The 21929-nt window shown below is 38.5% G+C and overlaps 1 protein-coding gene across 1 annotated transcript; it reads left to right on the forward strand.

Annotated features, from left to right (window-relative positions):
* The first annotated feature begins 2054 nt into the window (after positions 1–2054).
* On the forward strand, positions 2055–12261 carry LOC115009592 (ubiquitin-conjugating enzyme E2 H-like). Its single transcript, XM_029433687.1, has 7 exons — positions 2055–2300; positions 6091–6167; positions 6336–6410; positions 6518–6557; positions 6744–6796; positions 8581–8709; positions 9708–12261. Exons 1-7 carry the CDS (start codon positions 2248–2250, stop codon positions 9830–9832), a joined length of 552 nt encoding a protein of 183 aa, XP_029289547.1. The 5' UTR covers positions 2055–2247; the 3' UTR covers positions 9833–12261.
* Positions 12262–21929: the final 9668 nt, after the last annotated feature.

Below are 21929 nucleotides of genomic sequence, written 5' to 3' on the forward strand. Positions count from 1 at the left end.
GAAAGAGACATTTTTTTTGCATCACAAAAACAATGGATTTACAAGCTTCCTGTACTTCACTAGGATGGGCTATTATGTCAAGCCAATGTCCTTTTATTGATATACTATTCTAGTATTTAACTGTTGTAATTGATTTGCTGCTCAGCCTTTCTGCAAACACATCCAGAGATTACAAAGCTTTAGCAGATCTACCAGAGCAGCTTCAAGTGGCAATTGTCAGGTTTCATCCGGCAAAACATATTTTGCTCTGACAGCTTTAAGGAACAAAGTCCTGGAACTCACTTTACCTGATCACTTAACGTTTGCTGCAAACTTCACTACTTTTAAGAGAGCTAGCAAATCCTGGTTAATTCAGCAACAAACCTGTAATCATGTCTAGTTAAATGTAATGTATTAATGTGTTCTTTATTGTTTGCTGTATTAATTTGACCATATTTTTACTTCACTGTTGTAATCTTCTAGTTTCATAAAAGCCCTTCTCAGGCAGATGTTGCAAACTAGCAATTGCTATAAACACTATGATACTTGCATCGGATAGCTGTTTGCAGTTTGTCTATTCATACTGTATCCTTCCCGATCAAATAAACAACAAATATTTTTATTGTCCAAAATTACACTTGTGCCTCAAAGGGCTTACATTACCGGTACATGTATTTAGCTGACAGTTTTATCCAAAGCAACTTACAATAAGTGCATTCAACCATGAGGGTACAACCCAAAAGGTGCAAGAATCTAGTACACTAACTTCATTAAATATGCTGATCTAATTCAAGTGCTACATTTTGAGACAATAGGAGATAGAGACACGCCAAGAGGACACTGAACAGACGGGTTTTCAGTCTGCGAAGGAAGATGTGTAGAGTTTGGTGTCTTGATGTTAATGGGGAGCTCGTTCCATGGTGAGGCCAAGACAGCAAACAGTCAAGATTTTGTAGAGCGGCTTTACTGTCTGCACAACCCTCTGTCTTTAGATCCTTGTTTGGTGATTTGGAAAGAGAAACAGAGGAGGGACCCACCTTCCAGGACAGACAGACAAGCAGGAAGTGTCATATGTAGAACAGACAGAAGTAGCAGAAGCATACAAATATGGAGGATCCAAATCTTGTATTTTCTTTATGAAAGTAATGTACAATTTTATGGTACTTGTATGTTACTTGAGTATTTCCATGTTATATTACTTTCTACTTCTACTTACTCCACTACATTAGCTTTAGTTACTTTGCAGATTCAGATTAGTAATACAAAATATACAATCAACTAATAAAGAATAATGAACTATTATAGATTAAACTACAGAGCAGCATATAAAGTAATGCATTTTAGCTCCATCTTTGCAACATTAAAGTGATGAACACATTAATTCATCACTAGTTATAAATCCAATAATGTAATGAACAAGGGCCATTCTACATAATGAGTACTTTCACATTTTGTATATTTTGTATATTTTGATGCCAAAACCTTTGTACTTTTACTTAAGTACATTTTTTTAATGCAGGATTACTTGTAAAAGAGTATTTATTTATTGTGTTATTACTACTTTTACTTAAGTACAAATATCTGAGCACTTCTTCCACAACTGCTCTACTTGTATTAACTTGTGTCCTTTTACTGACTGTACTGGATATGTAATTTCTTCACAAATTGATGGATATTTACTCCCCAAAAAGTGTGAGATAATAGGCTAAAATGACCCATTATCTGTTCATATTAATAATTAATATCGTTTTTGGACAGTGCCATAGAAAAAACACAACTTTGGCCTAAACTGCTTCTTTCGGCCTTCCAATAAATTAATGTCTTCATAGATTTTGTATTAATAGAAAAGCACGCATTTGGATCTTTGCGCACTATTTGACCAGCCTCACAAAAAACAAGTCAAAAATAAATCTTATATTTAAATGTCGACGTCCATCGTTGCGGGATTTATTACAGCACTTTTATTTGCTGCCATAAATAACACACCAACAGTGTAATGGTGTTCTGTGGAGTGTATTTCTATACCTCAGCCCCTCCTCTCGTCAGTCTGGTGGCTGGAGGTTGATGTCAGTCTTCAGGACAGGACACACACGAGCTGAAACACTGAAGATCCACTGAGAGGAGGAAAACTGGGCGATGTTGCAGCTGGGATCTTGTTTATGGACATTGTGGGAAGGTTGTTGATAGCTTGTAGGTATTTCAAGCTGAAAGATTGAGGTAGCCTCATCGTCGCAGTATTTTTAGATCACTTCTGAAAGGAATACAAAAATGTCGTCTCCAAGTCCGGGCAAGAGGCGAATGGATACCGACGTGGTGAAACTGTATCCTTGTCTGAACATAAACAACCCTAAACAGCCAAATCAAATAGGCTTGCTTTTCTAATAATGTGTCAGCTCTCTAATGTTGAGTAATTACAGTATTTGTTCCCGACGGCTGCTTCAAGGATGTATATTATGTTACTACTCGCTATGTGATATTAATAGATTTAGTCAAAAGTGTGTAATGCTAAACACTTGGATGTTAATGCTTAGCGCTGTGTCTAACGTTAGATTCTGCGGTTGGCATACGTTAGCTACCTTAGCTCGTTGTTAAGTTAGCAGAATAGCGAGGAAGCTACATATTTAACGTTATTTATGTAAAGTCACTCGCCTGTTAGCCAACGTTAGCTTGCTAGTACATTAGCAATACTGTTCTTGTTTGTATCAGTCGAGAATTAGCAACGGAATCTGTCGCAATACAACGTTGGCTGTAAACTCTGTGTTAGCTTTGAACGTTGTTAGCCTTAGCTTGGAAGCGATAAGTTAGCCTGTTAGCCAATAATATGTGGTCCATCCGGACTGACAACACAATGTGAATGATTGGCGAATAATATTTTACATTTTGGAAACGCTTCTTTGGAAAAACATTGATTTTTTCATGATTTAGTAACATTCACGTCAATGTAGCTAGCTATGTAGCATGCTATCACCAAGCGAGAACAAATAAGGTCGATGTAGCGTAACAGAGACGATCTTTGTCAACAGCTAACTACATCAACTAACGTTAGATAACACAGAAACCAGAGGATGACCTTTTGTGCTTTTTTATATTGTTGTCCAAATACAAAAAAAATACATCTTGCAAATTTCAAAGAAACAAAACATACATTTTAATGATAATGAATAAATCACGGTTGGCGTGTTTACAACAAATGATGCAGAAAAGAATATTAAGCCAAATTATGATTGTAGCCTATCGAATTATAACGACGCTAAAAGGAAAAAAGCTAATGGATATATTATCATTTTAATAAAAAAAAAAAATTCTCAACACTCTTTGATGTCACATAATTGTATGTTTTAATTAATTTTTTATACTATTGCTAATTATTCGCAGTTATCAGCTGAAGTTTGCATGAAAGGTTTTCTGACAGCATGAGCTGAATTGTTTTGTTTTTGTCCTGCAGCTAGATTCTGCTCTCTGATTGGTCAGCCTGTTACCATCCGGAACATGGTGGAGGGCGGGGCTTCACCCACAGCTGATCGAGGAACAACAAGCATGCTGTACAGGGCACATGCAGGGATGGGGGCAGGGGACATCCAGTCCATGCAGGGGTGGGGGGGGGGGGGGGGCTTTTTAACAACTAGTGCTGAAACAATTAGCTAGTTGATTATTTCATTAGTTGATGATTGATCAACAATCAAGCAACAATTTTGATAATCTTTAGCAAGATTGTTAACATTTGCTGGTTCCAGTTTCTGAAATGTAAAGATCTCCAGTTTTTTCTAATTTCTTTGGGTTTTGGGCTCTTGGTCAGTCAAAACAAGCTATTTGAAGATTTCACCTTGTGCTCTGGGAAATTATAATGAAAACTTTCCTCCATTTTCTGACACTTTTATTTTAATGCTTATGCGTTAATGCTTTGTTTATTTACTTTTTTTAATTGATTATTTAGTTAGGTTATTGCAATTTTAATTGAAAAATAATTATAAATTCCTGCAGATGGCATAGATGGTGTGTAAAGATTTAGTCCTTAATAATTGAGTAGTTTACAATAAAAAGAAAACAAGCATCAGATCCTATAAGTGACTAAAAACTAGTTTAATGTGCAGAGTATTTAGTAACTGGTATTCTTAAATTGGTTTAAGTACTTTTGAGAATATAAAGGCAGTGCTACATGTTGATAATAACATAGTACTTTTTTGTTTTACCAAAGGCATGAACAAATATGCAAACAAAGAAAGCTCATGTTTTTGCTTGTGTTATTGTTTTGTTTTATTGATGCCATTTTAAGTATGCATGAGGAATCTAAGAATAGATAGTGGGAGTCACGAAGGAAAAACATGTTAGGATCCATCAGGTCTTGCTATTTTGGATCTTGTTTCAGTATGTTTCCATTTCTGAGTGTAGCACCACTGATGAACGTGATGCCAGACATCGTTTCATATTTTGACTTTAAATCAATCAATGTTAGATTTAACGACTGTGACAGAGCACAGATGCCATTCCTGTTATCAGAATAAACACAAACATTAGTGTATGTATATCGGACTGGACCAAATGTATACGGTCTACTGCAGATGTTGTTTAAATGTGTAGTTTAATGGCACAGATGGGATTTGAGCTGACAAACTCAATGTCATGAGAACTAGACTTATGACTGGTAAACAAAACAAAACAATGCTTCTCTTTTTATCAGAGGATAGTGCTGATAAATCACTCTACCGTATGTTTTTCTTTAAAATAAAGGGTTTCCCTTGTGTATTTATATTACTATTGAGTGAGCATAGGCTTTAGTTTCTATGGGAGATCCTTGGGGAAAGGAATAAGAGAGAGATCCACATTGTTACTGCACAAGTCTACATCTATAACAGCTTTTTTTTTGTCTTGCTCAGTAGTTTGCAATCCTTTATCTACTCAGTGACTATCTTTTAAAACATTCTTCATTGGTTTACAGTTATTTGGCCTCCTGACAAGCTATCTAGCGTTATTGTTTGTGCTCCAGCAGTTTGGATGAATTAGCATCCTAGTGTTGACTTTAGATTGTTGTGATAGATATGACCGAAGGGCTGCATTCCAAATTGCATATTTTTTCTTTTTACTTTTAGTAAATACTGCAACTGCCATTACAAAGTATGTACTGTGTTATGCATATGCATACAATTGGGACATGCTACTTTGTCCTAACATGGCGCCTTGAACTTTGACCCTCTTGCTCATATTTGCTGCGCAAAGGATTGTGTGTCAGAATAACCAGAAAAGCATGCTGGCTTGCATACTGCAAAATGTGACTGGATGCAGTAGAGTAGGACATTCTGGTATTTTTGGCATACTGCATTTGACATACTATTTATTGGGGCATACTGTATCTTTTTCTGGCATAGTAAATAGTATAATGGTATAGGTATTGGAACACAGGATAAGATTTATGACAAAATGATAAACAGTTGTGGTTTTATTTTCTTCTCCATCTGTCTTTGTGTCAGACTTACAGTCGTTGAATGAATACGCTCAAGCTTTCTGTGTTGCTGTCAGACAGTAGACTCGGTCTCGTGCGTCTTTATGTCACCACATGCTGTGATTATGACACATCCTCCCCACCCAAGTCACCTCCCATCTTCTTGTTACCCGCAAAACAGATCATCAGTCTCCCTTACAGCTAGGCTGACTGAAGGCAGCACATTTATACTTAATAAACTGAGCTTTTTATGAGTGTGTGTGTGTTTATAGGGATTAATAGTTTAAGTTGGACAGTTGATGTTGTGTCTCTTTCTGTGTATTAAGAAAAGTGAGGTTGTGATCATTAATATCCTCTGTAGTCTAGTTGTTGGTTATTAAGTTTTAAGTTTGACAGCTATGTTTGAGAAGTTGTTATCCCGTGCAGAGTGTGAGCTTGTTTAGGAGACCTGTTGTCTGCTGTTGGTGTTTGTCTGATACTGCATTATTGATCTTAATGACATGGCTCATGTTATTGATCCTATGTGTGACCTCTGCCCAGATAAGTTCACAGAGGCAGTTTGACCCTAAAATGTAGAACTGTTTTTGAATTACTATTGTTGAACATGTGCTTGAATTCTCTGCCTCTCCTGTCGCTCGCGTTTCGGGTGTGTCTTTTCCTTAACCAGACGTCAGTATTGAGAGCAAGCATGAGGTCACCATCCTCAGTGGACTGAATGAGTTTGTGGTCAAGTTCCACGGACCACCTGGATGTAAGTTTATATTTGCTGATTTTCCATCTCATTGACTGGCATTTCACCAGTGTACTGTACATTAATCAGCGTTGAGTGTTCCTTGTGAGTTAAAACATTAATTTTAACATCCTGGATCATTTTGTTTTGGGTTTTACTTAAGCATATTAATCATTTTTTTCTTTCCAGCATCCTATGAAGGAGGTGTGTGGAAGGTCCGAGTGGACCTACCAGATAAATACCCCTTCAAATCACCATCAATAGGTATGACATACTTCACATGTGACATATGGTATTGTGGCAAATCCGTGAAATCTCCATATTAAATCTTAATCTACAATGATTAAAACACGCTTCTTCTTTGTTCACAGGATTCATGAATAAAATCTTTCATCCCAACATTGATGAAGCGTAAGTTGACCTACAGTATTTGAGATATCATGGATTGAAGTATCGTGTTATATACTGTATAAACAGCTAACATGGCAAATAATGAATTCATTTTTATGGCGTCCACCTGTGAGCTGCATGCATATAATCTTTGACAACCTCTGCTTGACTATATATGTTGTACTCACAGTGTTGTGTCTTTTACAGGTCAGGAACCGTGTGTTTAGATGTCATTAACCAGACATGGACGGCTCTCTACGGTAGGTCACAGCCACATCTCTCATTGTCACTCGGATAAACTTACTGACAATAATAGCCAATACTAAAACAAACGAAGCAAGCAGCTTAAACCTCTACAGAGCAGCTTCAGGCAGAGCATCTCGCTTTAATCGGCTTACACTTTAGTGATAACTGCTTCTTGTATTGAGGTCATGCATTGAGCACTGATAGATAAGAAGGTCCTGAGGCTGAGAGGACTCTGAACTGAATGTGGTGAACGCCCTCACCTGGAGGGGACTTTCCTCACTTTGTTTCTGTTCAAGTGAATTTAACAGTCTTCCAGACTTCTATCTGATGGGGCCCAGATTTAGTCTTTGGGCCTTTTGAGTAATAGTGTATTCAATCAAGTTGTGAGTCACTTTGATAGTTGACCATTTCAAAAAGTGGACTTAAAGAAAAGGTTTTTGAAATTTAAAACTGTCTATGGTTTAAAGATAGAGACTGAGAGGTCTGAAATGTATTAAACTATGTTTATGTTTTTCTCTCAGGTAAACGTATGTGTGTATGTCAAAACACCCGAATAGGATTTTGCGTATTTTCCGGGGGTGGTGGGACACCGGTGTAAGGAGTGGTTAGCACAGATAATAATCTTTAGCTTTGTTGACTTACGGACAGAACAGCTGAACAAATAAAAGAATGCCTTGTTCTTGTTCAAACCGCCTCCATTGAAGTAGCCATGATTTTGTTATTGAAACCATAAAATCATAATGTTGAATGCAGTGAGTTTCAACATGATATTTTATTGATGTTCATCCTATAAAAGAAAAACTTGTTTAATTATATATCTGAAAGTTGTTTGAGGCTGACATCCTCAGCTGCAGCTGACAACAGTTTATTCAGATACATTAAAATGGTGGTAAAATCTTCAGAAACCCCTTAAGACACTAAAATAAATGTTACATTTCAGGTCTGTTTTCTTCCATTATACGTGTGTAACTACAGTGATTGTGTGTTGCGTTCTAAGCGCTGCTAAAACACCAGTGACCTACACTCAATACTGTGCCTGAACGCATCCTGTGTAGACAGACGGTGCACTGAAGCTGCCTGCTGTGTAAACAGTGTTAGATGTTAAGGGGAATACAACCTAAATAAAACATTTTTAATGTTATTTCCATGGCCTAGGAAAGTTCAATCAATATTTTTGAATATGAGATACACTCTCTCAAAGCCAGAAACCAGAGAAGTACGTCCCACACTTGTCATCAGGTATAAATGACTGATTTGGTGGACCCACAGAATGTTTGTGTTATTTTATTTACCCAGATGAGATTTATTTTATTGTAGTGTTTTCAGTCCAAGGAAAAACCAGGGAATCTATCAAAGAAGGTAATCTTTTATAGATTCCAGACTTTATATTTGAATAGATCACAAATTTAAGGTTTTGCATAGATTCTAGATATCATTTTAAAAATGGGCGTAGTTCCCCTTTAATCTGTTTTTTTAGTTTTCACTAGAGTACATCGTATATGTATATTTATACAGCAAGGTTGGCAGTTGCTATAGATGTTGCTTAAATTCAAGCAGGTACTTCTGTCTCACCTTCAAGTGGCGAGATTGAAATATATATATATATATATATATATATATACACACACACACAGACGTACAGCTGTTTGAATAGAGACCTCTAGTGGAGGATGTTGTAACTACACGCATGATGGAACGACTCGTTGTCGGGGGAATGAGAGCTCATCCAGCTTGCCGATATTTCTCTGTAACTTTGGTGTTCTCTGTACTGAATAATATTTCTCCCCCCATTCACCAGACCTCACCAACATCTTTGAGTCGTTCCTCCCTCAGCTGCTCGCTTACCCCAACCCCATCGATCCTCTGAACGGGGACGCAGCTGCCATGTACCTACACCGGCCGGAGGATTATAAACACAAGATCAAAGGTAACACACCAGTGTCTAACACTGGGAATCTGAAGTGGTGGTTGAGATACAAAAAAGCAGGGATATGGTTAGTGGAGGGTATCACTGTTTTTCTCAGTATTTTCTGCATTAGGGCAAAATAAAAATTCCAAATATCATCATAAACCGTGTCGAGCATGGTTGCAAGTTGCAATTTAAATAGAGTCTGTATTTCATACAAGACACGACATTATTATTAATTCTGCAGAATGTATTTGTGCATTTCAATATTATTGCTCACAGGTTATATTGCTAACAAAACTATTCATTTTAATCTGTATATATAATTTAATGAGGACCACACTTGGTGAAAACATCAGTTTAACTCAAGGTCCACATACTCTCTTCTTCTGGAGCTTTCAACCGCAGACCAAAAAACTTCCAAATGTTACCATCAACTCCTGTTATAGTATTAGTAGTTAGTTCATCGAGATAAACAATTCTCCACGCAGGAGCCATTTCAGCGTTGTAGAAGAAGAGGCCATTATATTACTTTGAGGAAGGTTACCGTCTCCTCATCGCTCCAGATCTGATGTTTTCATTTGCCGCCATCTTTCCTCTCTACATTGGATCGGAAGCTTCATTAATGTTTAAGTCACATGCTTCATGTACGCACTTTGTTTTACATGAATACACCAGCCTTTCTACCTCAGCCAAGCGTAAAAACATCCCACGTTGTTCGTCAGCAGATTATGTTTTCTCAGTAGTCATGGAAATGTACTATGTAGATTCCCAAACTTTTCGTTGGTGTCTCTTGGACTTCTCACTCTTGTTGACTCAAAGTTTTAGCTAAATAGATTAATTCCTGAAATATTTCCATGACAACTCTGCTGATGAAGACCGTGTGATACATTTAAAAGCTCCTGAACATGTCAGTAAGTGGGACTTGAGTTAAAATTGTTGTGTCAATTCGACAAATGCTGTAAACGGTGACAACGATTGATCCAGGACACATCACCTCCCTTGTGTGTCTTTTTCAGAGTACATCCAGAAGTACGCCACAGAGGAGGCTCTAAAGGAGCAGGAGGAGAGAAGGGGCGACTCCTCTTCCGAGAGCTCCATGTCAGACTTTTCGGAGGACGAGGCTCAGGACATGGAGTTGTAGTGAAGAGGGAGATCCTGTCCCCTTCGCTTCACGACAGACTGTGATTACCTAAAGAGCAGAAACTCAGTACTATATTCATATTTAAACAAGACAATTTTTTTACAGCAACACAAGGATTTTTATCGCTACACAAGGATTTGCAGTATGATATTGCAGAATATTAACCCTTACTTAGGAATTCATGACCACATGCCCTTTCGCCCTCTTTTTTGCCCCTGAGAGCCTGTTTAGATCAGAAAGGAGTGCATCATTCATTTCCACGATCTTTGGTGGCTTCAATCCAGGCTTTCACACTGCTAGACCAGAATGAGCAGGGAGACCATTGCAGGAGGAAGGAGGACAAACATAACATGCTCAAGTTTTTTTTTTCTTCTTGTCTTAAACACTTAACTGCATCATCGGGCGTCTCCCTCGCCGACAGAGAACTGCAGGATGACAATCCACGATTTCTGAGCGGTCTCAACTTCAGAAGAGTGTGGATTCCCATTTTTGTTTTAAGTGTCACCTTTAATTAGTTTTTGACACTGCCGCCTCGAGGAGTGGCCCTTACAATCATCACTTCCGAGGAGCCGAAGAGCAGAAGGTCACAGTGCGGTCATGTGTTCATCGTGTACAGGCTGGTGTGGCTGCAGACGGCCTCTCTGACAGGACTGTCCTCTGTGCAAACCTGCTGACACGTCACACACACACCATCAAACTACCGATGCATCAACCACACAACTCGTGTGTGTGTGTGTCTGTGTGTCTGTGTGTGTGTGTGTGTGTGTGTATGTGTGTGATCCAGGGAGAATCATGGTGTATTGAAACCCTGTGTTGTACTGATCGCTGAGTGGAGATCATAAGGAGAAGGCTCACAATCCTTCTCCTTTTCAACACCCTCCTCCTCCTCCTCTCCGTTTTAGGAAAGTGTTTGTCATTCTCTGAGTATCTTTGTATATTGTGGCATGACACAGAAGTAAAATTGTGTAGGGCTTTGTGGAGCTGTAGAAATAGGGAGGGCGCCTGTGGGGTGGGGTTTGGTGGAGAGTATCCAGGTCCTTGTTGAATTATTGAACTTATTAACTTTGCCTATTGCTTGTGTTGAACTATAATAAGTGTTTGACTTGCGTCGGGATAGTTAGTTTTTTTTGCGGGTGGTGAATCCTATCCTATTGTATTGTTTAATACTTATATAACACACTAGTTTAAAGACTAATTGAAAAGATGAGGAGATTTAATACATCTTTGTCTGTGGGATGACTCTTTGTGGAATCAAATCCTTCAAAGACATATTGCACCCCTGCCCCACCTGCACCCCTTTCTTATGCAAATGTACCATCAAAGATGATTTACGTTGTCAGACAGAAGTGCTCTTGGTTTCAGCCTTTCAACGCTGTCTCATTTACTTTTTCATGCTGTTGATGCCCTGTTGTTTTCCAAAATGGTGGGACCAAAATCTAATGGATCTACAAGTTTAGTTATATACCCCCCCCCCCCCCAAAATAAAAATAATTTTGGGGATAATGAGTTTTCACTGACGTTAAGTGATAAAATAGATTAGTATTTTTTCTCAAAGTGTCAAACTTTAGAGAGTCTCAGATTAGTTTAAATTTAAATTCAGAAACCGGTTTCTTCTTCTTCTTCAGAGGACAGTTTAAAAGCTTCCGCCCTGGTTTTCCCCTGGTGAGGTTCATGTGCTGGTTAACGCCTGTATGTGCAGAGGAGGCGTTACCCAAGCCAGTGACCGTTTACTGTCATATTTCATGATGGTCCACTGGTATGTGTTGTAGCGCAGGCTTAAAGCTTGATACATGTTTGTAACATGCATTCATCGCATTGCAGATCAGTTTGTATTATATGTTATTTCTGGAAGGAAACTAAATCAGAATCTTACTTTATTTAAAATGGGCTATTTCTTCTTCTTTGGAGAGAAATGGATTATAATCAAAAATTGAATTAATAATCCCTTTATTATAATAAAAAATTAAAAAATGACATCAGGATCTGTTCCATGGTGTCTTGCCAGAGAGTTTACCTTCGTTTGAGAGTTAACATAGGTTGGTTAAACTAGCATGTCACAGTTTTGTTGACATGGCATAAAAAAAATTATTTGTTAAACAGCCTCGTTAAAATGGCTGTAATTAGCCTCAGTAACCAAATATATGTTGGTGTAGGTTTTAGGACTACATGATGTCACAGTCATTTCTTATTTGCAACAAAAAAAACAAACCACTGTCCAGCCTGGATCATCTGGATTCATCAGTGTATTATGTATTTTTTATTAATGAGACACATATATTTGATGCCTATAATTTGTTTGAATGTTTTTATTTTTGTCTTTTAAGCCCTTTCTCCAGGATACAAGTTAAGATATCCCTGATTTTTAAAAAAGCAAAAAATAAATGTGCTTCCCTTGTAACTTGAAGAAAGAAATAAACAACAAAAACATATATGAACTGTCCGTGTCTTCATTCACAGGGCTTGAGACTCGTCGCACAAGTACTGTAAAGTCACATGATGTTATTGTGGGGACAGTCGCACTGACTGAGGGATTCTGTCTCTCCTCCACTAGATGACAGTCTTACATCTCTGTCCTATAGACTGTAGACGTCTATCATTTCAATGTGGAGGCGGTCTGCTAACAAAGTTAGAACATTATTATATAAACTTTAATTTATGACTTTTTAAATAGATTGTTTTTATTATTATTTGCAGCTTAATTCTTTAAACATAAAAGTTGAAAAACCTATTTAATCACATTGCTATTAAGTACATTACCCATATATGTAGAAAATAATATATTAATATGTTTTCATGTTTTGTTGCTTATTTTTTATATTAAAGTAATATTTTATTGCCTTTTGACAGATGTGTAAATAATCAAATAATGGCTGATTTCCATTTAGTTGCTTCAGTTTCAGGGTCCTGGTACTGTCATCATGACTTACTGAGACACCTAAAAAGAGCAGAGCCATTGTTAATGTTATTAGTAACACCTGTTTCAGTTCATTTCTGCTGTGAAAATGGCCAGTTGGTGAAAGCAGAGTCAGTATGGAAGCCCATTTCAGCCAGGAAAAGAAAAAATAGAGTACTCATGATAAAAATACAAATACGTAAATATAAGTAAAATATGTAAACAAATATAAATATGTACTTACATATACATTTGAGGTACTTAGATTATTCCCCTATTTTATGCAACTTTATACTTCTACTCTACTACAATTCAGAGAAATAGTGTACTTTTTACAGCAGAGCATTTATTTGATAAATGTTTCTTTACAAATTAAAATTATTAATCAAAAATATAAGCCCCTGAGCAAGGTACTTAACCCTGAGTTGCTCCAGGGGGATTGTCCCCGTAGTTAGTTCACTGTAAGTCCCTCTGGATAAAAGCGTCTGCTAAATGACCTGCAATGTAAAAAATCAACAAATAAAATATATATTATTATAAATTAAGCTTCATATCAGTACAATTAAAATGAGCTCCACTTTTACCAGCTGCACTATTAAAGTTATACATATATTAATCTATCAATGATTCTAGTCAAATTATATAATATTATTCTGAACAGGACCATTCTGCAGAATGAGTTCTTTTACTTTTACTTACTAAAATCTTCAATATTTCACTGTTGTATTGCTACTTTTACTTAATAATAATAAATTATACTTCTTCCACAATTTACCATAAGAATTTTATCCTGCCTAATTGTTCATCTGAGCTATTTTCTTGGAAATGGAAAATGTCTCCAAATTGTTTTTCAGTGAAACATTATAAAGGTCTGAGCCTTATTTCAAACTGCATTTTGAGTTTTTCGTATGAAGTTGTTACTGATTTCAGATATGGATCATCTTAAATGAGTAAATGATTGAAGGTGCTCCTGCACGTTGAGATGCTGGAGTATGACGCTCTTCGACAGACACGGGCCGACAGTAGCTTTTAATGATCTTATGAAATATTCATTGCTGTGTGGCCATGCAGCCTCTCTCTGAGCATATTCAGGTTTCTTGTTTCAACATCCGTTTAATTTGGCTGGAGGGTTGGAGGATACAGACTGATGAGTATGATAATGTATTTGGATGTCCAACTCGTATATAGGCCTACATTTTCATCATAGAGCCTATTTTCCTTTTTGTTGTGGAGCTCAAATTAGAAGGGACAATTCTCAGAAAATTGATTTTGAAGGATGATTTTAACAACACTATAGATTGTACTACTACTGCAGCTATTTATGGTTAAAGTGAAGATAGTTTGGGGGTTATGACTGGAGTGCGCAGCAACGAAGAACTGCATAATCATCGAGAAAATAGAGTACCAATGAATTTCTTAAGTAATAAAACACTTATTAGTGTTTATATTAATTTAATGTAATCGAGCCGATGGTGAGTAAAGTTATGTGAGAGTAACGCGAGCAGCAGCAGCTTTGTGCAGAGGGCGATGAGACGCTGCTGGCCGGCTGCGCCTCTTTCATAATGTATGGAAAGGACAAAGGCTGCACGGGTGGATTTCAGCTTCAACTTTGAAAGAGCCGTAACCCAAACCTGTCCTATCCCACTCTGATGGATTCACATCAGCTGAAAGGATGATGCCTCTTTTTCCACCTGCAACCTGTCTAATAATCACCGACAGCAGGTAAATGAGCCATGCAAGGACCGTAGGGTGCCCGTATATAACGAGGAGCAGCAGAGGAGGCCTGGAGAAACTTTTAGTCCCGTGCAGGGATGAGAGATGGAGCGGAGCTTCGGCTGCAGCAGTGTGCCACACCCAGGGGATGCTGGTAGGTCTGCTGTCTGGTGGCAAACACCAGGGTTTTATTATGTACCGTGTTGAGTTAATATAATATTTATTCCGTCTTTCGTACCCTTAATTTGAATTGGATTAGGTTTAAAGTAACATATTATGAGTGGCATCAATCTGCGTAATTCTAGGCTTGTATGATTTATGTTATTACTTTAGTGTTAACTTTGGTGATTTATTTTTGTTTGACGATGATCGTCATTTTGTTTGAAGTATCCTGAACTAATTTGGGTAACATTAAATTACCATCAACCGGTTTTTCAGTGCCACTGCAGTGCGTGTCCTGTGCGTAAAAGGCGCACAGGAAATTCGCTGTAGGCCTGTGTACAGAAGGAGCGGGAGGAGGGCTGCGTGGATTACTTTACCGCCAGTGGGTTAAGATGCTTAGCAACTAATTAGCCGTCTACTAAAATCCCCTGCCATACAGCCCAAAGAAGCAGAGAAGGACGGAAAGATGGAGCCATGAAGAGTTTACTGACAATGTGGACCAGCGGACTGAAGGAATACAAAGAAAAAAAGTCAGCTTGTCCTCCACCAGCCAGTTCATCCTGCTGAAGACCACCAGGCTATCTTCTCATCTTTGATACGATAAAAAAAGCTGCCTTTTTGTGAAGATGTTCTACTGCTGGGTGCTTTAGGAGGCTCAACAAAGATGTTTCTTCTTGTCTTTTTATAACTAAAATGCTGTTGTGTGCAGTGAGAATGATGGATCATCTTTATAAGGTAAGAATCAGACAAACACTGGGTTTCTAAAAAAAGAAACACAGGCCTGCGCAATATGCGTGGCAAGATCCTGCTTAACCTTTTGGTAAATTCTTGCAATCCCTTAAACAATGAGAATAATAAGGCTGCCACTTGTATGTCATTATAATAAGAATGTGTATGTTAAGTAGTAGGTATTTATGGCCTGGTTATATGATCATCACAAGGCAAACAAACAAAATAATAGTTGCTCTTTGAAAATCACAATTATTGCTTTTGTTTCCTTTAAAAGAGCTTCTCCACATTTCATAATGTAAAGATGCAAACAAGTTGATTACACAAGATTACCGTCTTCCACTGCGGCATTGATTATAATGGGAAATGACTGTATTGGAGGAGGTGAGTCATATTTTTGGTGACTTTCAAAAGCAACAATGAGATGATTTATGCGCTCTCTCTCTCTCTCTCTCTCTCTCTCTCTCTCTCTCTCTCTCTCTCTCTCTCTCTCTCTCTCACTCTCTCTCTCTCTCACTCTTTCTCTCCCTCCCTCTCTCCCTCTCTCCCTCTCTCCCTCTGCCTCAAGCTTTTTACTCTATTGATCTCTCCCGGAAACGGGAAGATGAGCCCTGCTTTGGGACCCATTTGGAGCATCTCAAAAATCACTTAGTCTATCATTCCCTACAGCCAGAATCAATCTGAGCAGCAGACCTGCTCCTCCACCAGCATCAGGAAGGATCTCATGGAGGCCATAAATGTCCCAAAAGCTAACAACAATCCTATGATACCTTTTAGAAGGATATGATTTACGCTAATTTATGTGAGGATTTTCTAAACTTGGTGACTAAGCACAACTACAGGCCTGTCTCTCCCAATAGCAGATGGGGCATAGGCTGAATTTACTCCCCATTCTCCTGTGTGGTGGATGAAACAGAGATGAGGGAAGGACGTTGTGGATTCTGATACTGTCTGCTTATTTCCACTCTGCACGGGACTGCAAAGACAAAACTCTCTAAACTTTAAAGAGGTCAGCATCAGGTTTTACAGGCAGGCATAAAAACAACCTGAGCAGGAAGCAGCAGACATTTGGATGAATATATTTGAAGGTTTTAGGACGACAATATGTAATGTGGGACTGCACTTATATCTCCTCCTGTTCTGTGTATGGCACTGGTAGAATTCACTGTCACAGCACACTATCAGTGAATTACCATAGGGCCATAAACAGAGTAGAGACAAAACCACACTGCCTGCGTCCGTGAAACCAGCACAGGTCTGCTCCTAACCAAGGAACATTTCTCATCTTCTTTGCCCATTTTGGCACTAGCACATTTTTGCTTTGTCTCTCTTTGTTTGAGCAATCATGTGTGGTGCCAATATAGGACAAGACAGACACTCAGCTGTTCATAAATGTTCTGGCATCTTTTGTTAAAGAGAAACATAGAGAGAGGGATGGATGATCTATGGATCAGATCGATTGCGCCGTCCCTCTCAGATATCACAGGTTACCATGGAGGCTCGTGCTCCATCTCTGAGACGCTGCCCTGTGTAACCTGAACCCTTCTTGTCGCTCAGATCTGATGGTGGCGACGGGTGCACTCTCCCACAGTGTTTGGCAATGGTAGAACTCACTCTGGTGGGCTGGAAGGATCCGGTGGTTCTAGACTTGCCAACAACTGACTGAGAGCTTTAACCTGCCGTCCATTATCCCAGGACTCATCAGGAGGAGGATTATTGTATGTTTAGGAGTGTGTGTTAGCGCTGTCATGGATGGCAGGTTGTTGGATGTGTGACTGTCTGCACGCGGAGCAGTAAGGGGTTCAAATTGACTATCCCCCCTGAGTGTTCTTACAGTCTCAGAACACCATAGACCATAGCAACCACAGACCAGTAAAGAAATTCAACACAAATCCAGTCAATCTGCTGGTTTGGAAAACCTCCTCAGAGATTATAAATCCTCTTTGTCCTGCCCCTCCTCTCCCTCAGATGTTGCATGATGTCCCCTTGCGGTCGTCGTGGCCACACTTAGCTAATCATGACATCAAAGTGTAATCTGCGACCTCAGACGCTGAAGGTATGAACTAAAGGATTCTTTTGACCATAACCCATAAATCCATACACAGGCCATTAAGCACCGGCTTGACTATTATCTGCCCCGGGCAATAAATCAATAGTGTTCATGCGTTTGACTGTGACACCAGCAGCTGAAGGCCTGTAGTAGTAAATCCTCAGTGTTGGTGTTAGCAGCAGCCTGATCCTGCTCATCCACAAAAGGTCTGAGATGAGGTTCTTCATAAGTGATGTTAGTGCTGCGTCAAACCATTAAACCCCACAGACACTTTGGAAAATGCATCAGGATAAACTGATGTTTGTGTTACAGCTGTCATATTGTACTCTACAGGGACGTAGCTACTATTGATTACACTGAGGTTATGCCCTCAGTGTTTTATTTCTGGGAATTTCAGGGGGTTTTAAGTACCTGAGGAGGAGTGTACATTCTACACTTACACACAAACTGCACACGTTGAGTTTTCTAACCCTGATTCTGATCGTTTATAGAGTCGCGTTTCTTAAATTCTGACTGTTTTAGTCCTAAAACATATTCAAATGTTCAAATTCAAAGGGATTTTGTATTTTTGAGTATAATTAAATTCCTGGCATTATGGGAAAGGTGCGGCTGCGGCCCTGGAACTTTATTTGACATTTTAGTAAAGAGGCCAAGGTTTTCAAAGCTGGCAGAATTACAGTAAAATGTACATAACATTGTTCTGATGATGCACCTTTAAGGTTGTATCTTGGATTTAAATATTTATAGCTATTATAAGTATGATCACTTAAGCAGAATATACTGTATGTACCAAAATTTGGGGAACTTCAAGGGGATTAATATGTTTTAAAGTATGAAATAAAGAGAGAAGTTGAGCCCAGAGGGAAAACAGAGAGGAGGGATAATGGAGGAAAAAGACAAAAAAAACACATCACTGGTAATGCAGTTTGTTTGGTGGAACAGTCAGAGCTATCAGCGGCTGACTGTCGGCTATGAGAGTCCATTATAGGCTGACTACAGAGGATGTGAGGTTAAGTGGTGCCAGCGGACGCACAGAGAGGAAGGAGGGAGGCCGACACACTGACAGCTGGTACGAGTGATTAGCACCATGTAGTGATGCAGGGAAGGCATCAAAGCTCTTTAGGGAGAATCCCTAACAGGGAGGAGGCAAGGACACACACATGCACTCATGTACACACACACACACACACACACACACACACACACACACATACACACACGCACACACCAAATCCTGATATTCAACTTCCTGGTTGCTAAAACTGCCTTTAAACTGAGCACACAGGTTCAACAGTGTACAGGCTGCACAGGCCATCTGTCATTCTCAGATGCTTCAACCAATGGATTATCAGCTGCTCTGCTCCAGGATACATACACACACACACACACACACACACACACACACACACACACACACACACACACACACACACACACACACACACACACACACAGGGCAATGAGAGGGTGTCATTAGATTAGATTGGGTGTGGAAGTTGATGGATCTCCTCATTAATCTCTTACACTAATGGCGGTTTAATTGCTTGTGTCTCAAATGTTCTTGTGTCTGTTGCTTGCCTGTCACATTAAAGATATTTCACACAAATCTCAACATCGTGGTGAGTGTCAGTTTCTTCAGCATGTAGAAGCTACAGAGAATATGTACAATGCTTCAGAAAGGTGATGAAAGACACGGATACATTTATTGTCTCTGCATTAAGACAAGAGACAGGGGAGAGGAGGGTTGAGGTATATTAGTAGAATAAAATGTTTTAGTTATCAGATAGAGGACGAGAGACTGCTGTCCCAAAGAAAAACAGTGTACAGTTCAATAAGGATCTTCAGCCAGGCCACACACACACACACACACACACACACACACACACACACACACACACACACACACACACACACACACACACACACACACACACGTACACACACACACACACTGTGGATAGATGTTTATATCATTGACATAATGTGAAGTTGTAACTAAGTACCCAGTGTCCCAACATGGGGAGGGGCCTCAAAAAGCCTGGAAATAAAAGTTTGGTTTTATCTTCAATCTTAAAATGCTTTAATTATAAGTAAACTAGTACTGTTCCTGAATATATATGTTGACTATTCCTTGTTTCTAAGCACTAGAACACCTTATTTATCTTTATTATTCAATACAACAATACAATGATTCTTTGTCAGTGTAGGGTAAAATGGCTGTCCATGTTTGAAATACGTTGAGAATTCTTTTAATGTGATACAATCACTTCATCACTTCACTTATTTTTTTATTCACAAACAAAGTTGTTTGTAGATATTTCTTTAGTGACTGGACAGTAAGAACAAATATTCAGAGACTTTAGTAAGACAATCCACCTATACCAACTATAAAAAGTGACGGAGACAAAAATGTCATCTATTCAAATGACCCAGTAAGACGTGACCGTGAGCCAGTGTACTCTAAAATTGATTAATTTTATTATTTACACCTTTGTTTCAGCTGCTGTGACATGTCAGCATGTGCTCTGTGAAAAAGGCCGACTCTGTTGAGGCGAGTTGACCTCATCACCCTGAAGATTATCTCCAGGACAGACACACACACACTCACACACACACACACACACACACACACACACACACACACACACACACACACACACACACACATACACACACACATACACACACACATACACACACACACACACACACACACACACACACACACACACACACACACACACACACACACACTCACACACACACGCACACTAATACAGGGAGACTCTGGATTACAGTAATCCAGGGACAGGAGGGTATTTATAGTACTATATGATCAGAGACAGACAGGATGCAACAATCGAGGAACACAGATAATGATAGTCATATGACCAGCTGGATTTATTTGGAACAAAATTAATTACGTAGCGTCTAGCAGGAAGTAAAATGAATTCAGACAGCTAATTCAGCAACTGATGCTACTATAAGTATCAGAACATATGTAAATAAAACGTTGCCCCAAAGCTAATTTAAACCAAATAAAGAGTTAGAAATGTTAATGGGATCTTTTATTTTAAGTATGCAGACTTCATGGATCATATTTAAAATGTGGTAACTGTAGACACACTGCATGCAGCCTATTGAAGACTGTGGGATTAATTTTGTGAAAAATACCATATAAATGTAAACTAATGACTTTAACAATCCAATGTTGGATAAATACATCCAATTTATCCAAATGTGTATATCCTTTCCCCACCACAATTGTTGCATCAGAAAGGCACAATACATGAGGCCAGTGTGGATTTTTTTGCATCATGACAAAAACCCTCTAAATATATACACTTTTAGATAATACAATGGGTGTCAGCACAGTGAGGGACATGTGTAACAGCATAGATCTGCTGAATTGTTGCCAGTCTAGTCCATGGCGGCTCAGAGTGGACTGTCATTGAGTGACGTGTACAGTTAACAGTGGACTGTGATGAAGCAAGCAAACTGTGACGCAGACGACCCTTTGGACTTGGACTGTTTGCCCCTCCTTTTCTAGGGTTGAGAAATTACAAGTGTCTCCATGAGCCCAGATATTTTCCCTTTTGATTTTAGTATATTTATATGATGATAAACTGAGCATTTAAACCTTGAGACTGGTTGATTAAATACAGCATATGTAACCCACTACAAAGTACTGCAATGGGTGTGTTATGATAAAGAAAATTGTACAATGATATTACATAAGAACATTAATCTATCACCCTTGCAGCGTACTTATTACTTCCTTTATAAAGCAAGTTGGTCATACAGATACAATTGAAAAAGTGACAACGTTTGGTGCGAAGGGTTGGACAGTTTGCCCTATGAATATTGGGTGTCTCCTGAATTTCACCTTGAATTTTAATATAGTCCAACGTAAAGTCTTGGGAGCAGGATGTGTAATATTATGTTTATTCATTCAGAAACAGGTAGCAGTGCAAGTGTGTAAAGTTAACAATTTGAATACACATACCACTAACATCACTTAATTTTACTTTTAATTTAATTTAAATTCTTATTTGTACTTACATTTGTAATGGTGGGAGGGGGGGCAGATGGGTAATGTTGTATGTCATGTCTTTTAAACTAAATTTCCCTCGGGATTAATAAAGTATCTATCTATCTATCTATCTATCTATCTATCTATCTATCTATCTATCTATCTATCTATCTATCTATCTATCTATCTATCTATCTATCTATCTATCTATCTATCTATCTATCTATCTATCTATCTTCAATCTTAAAATGCTTTAATTATAAGTAAACTAGTACTGTTCCTGAATATATATGTTGACTATTCCTTGTTTCTAAGCACTAGAACACCTTATTTATCTTTATTATTCAATACAACAATACAATGATTCTTTGTCAGTGTAGGGTAAAATGGCTGTCCATGTTTGAAATACGTTGAAATTCTTTTAATGTGATACAATCACTTCATCACTTCACTTATTTTTTTATACACAAACAAAGTTGTTTGTAGATATTTCTTTAGTGACTGGACAGTAAGAACA

This window comes from Cottoperca gobio, chromosome 6 (genome assembly GCF_900634415.1).
Source record: "Cottoperca gobio chromosome 6, fCotGob3.1, whole genome shotgun sequence".
Lineage (NCBI taxonomy): Eukaryota > Metazoa > Chordata > Actinopteri > Perciformes > Bovichtidae > Cottoperca > Cottoperca gobio.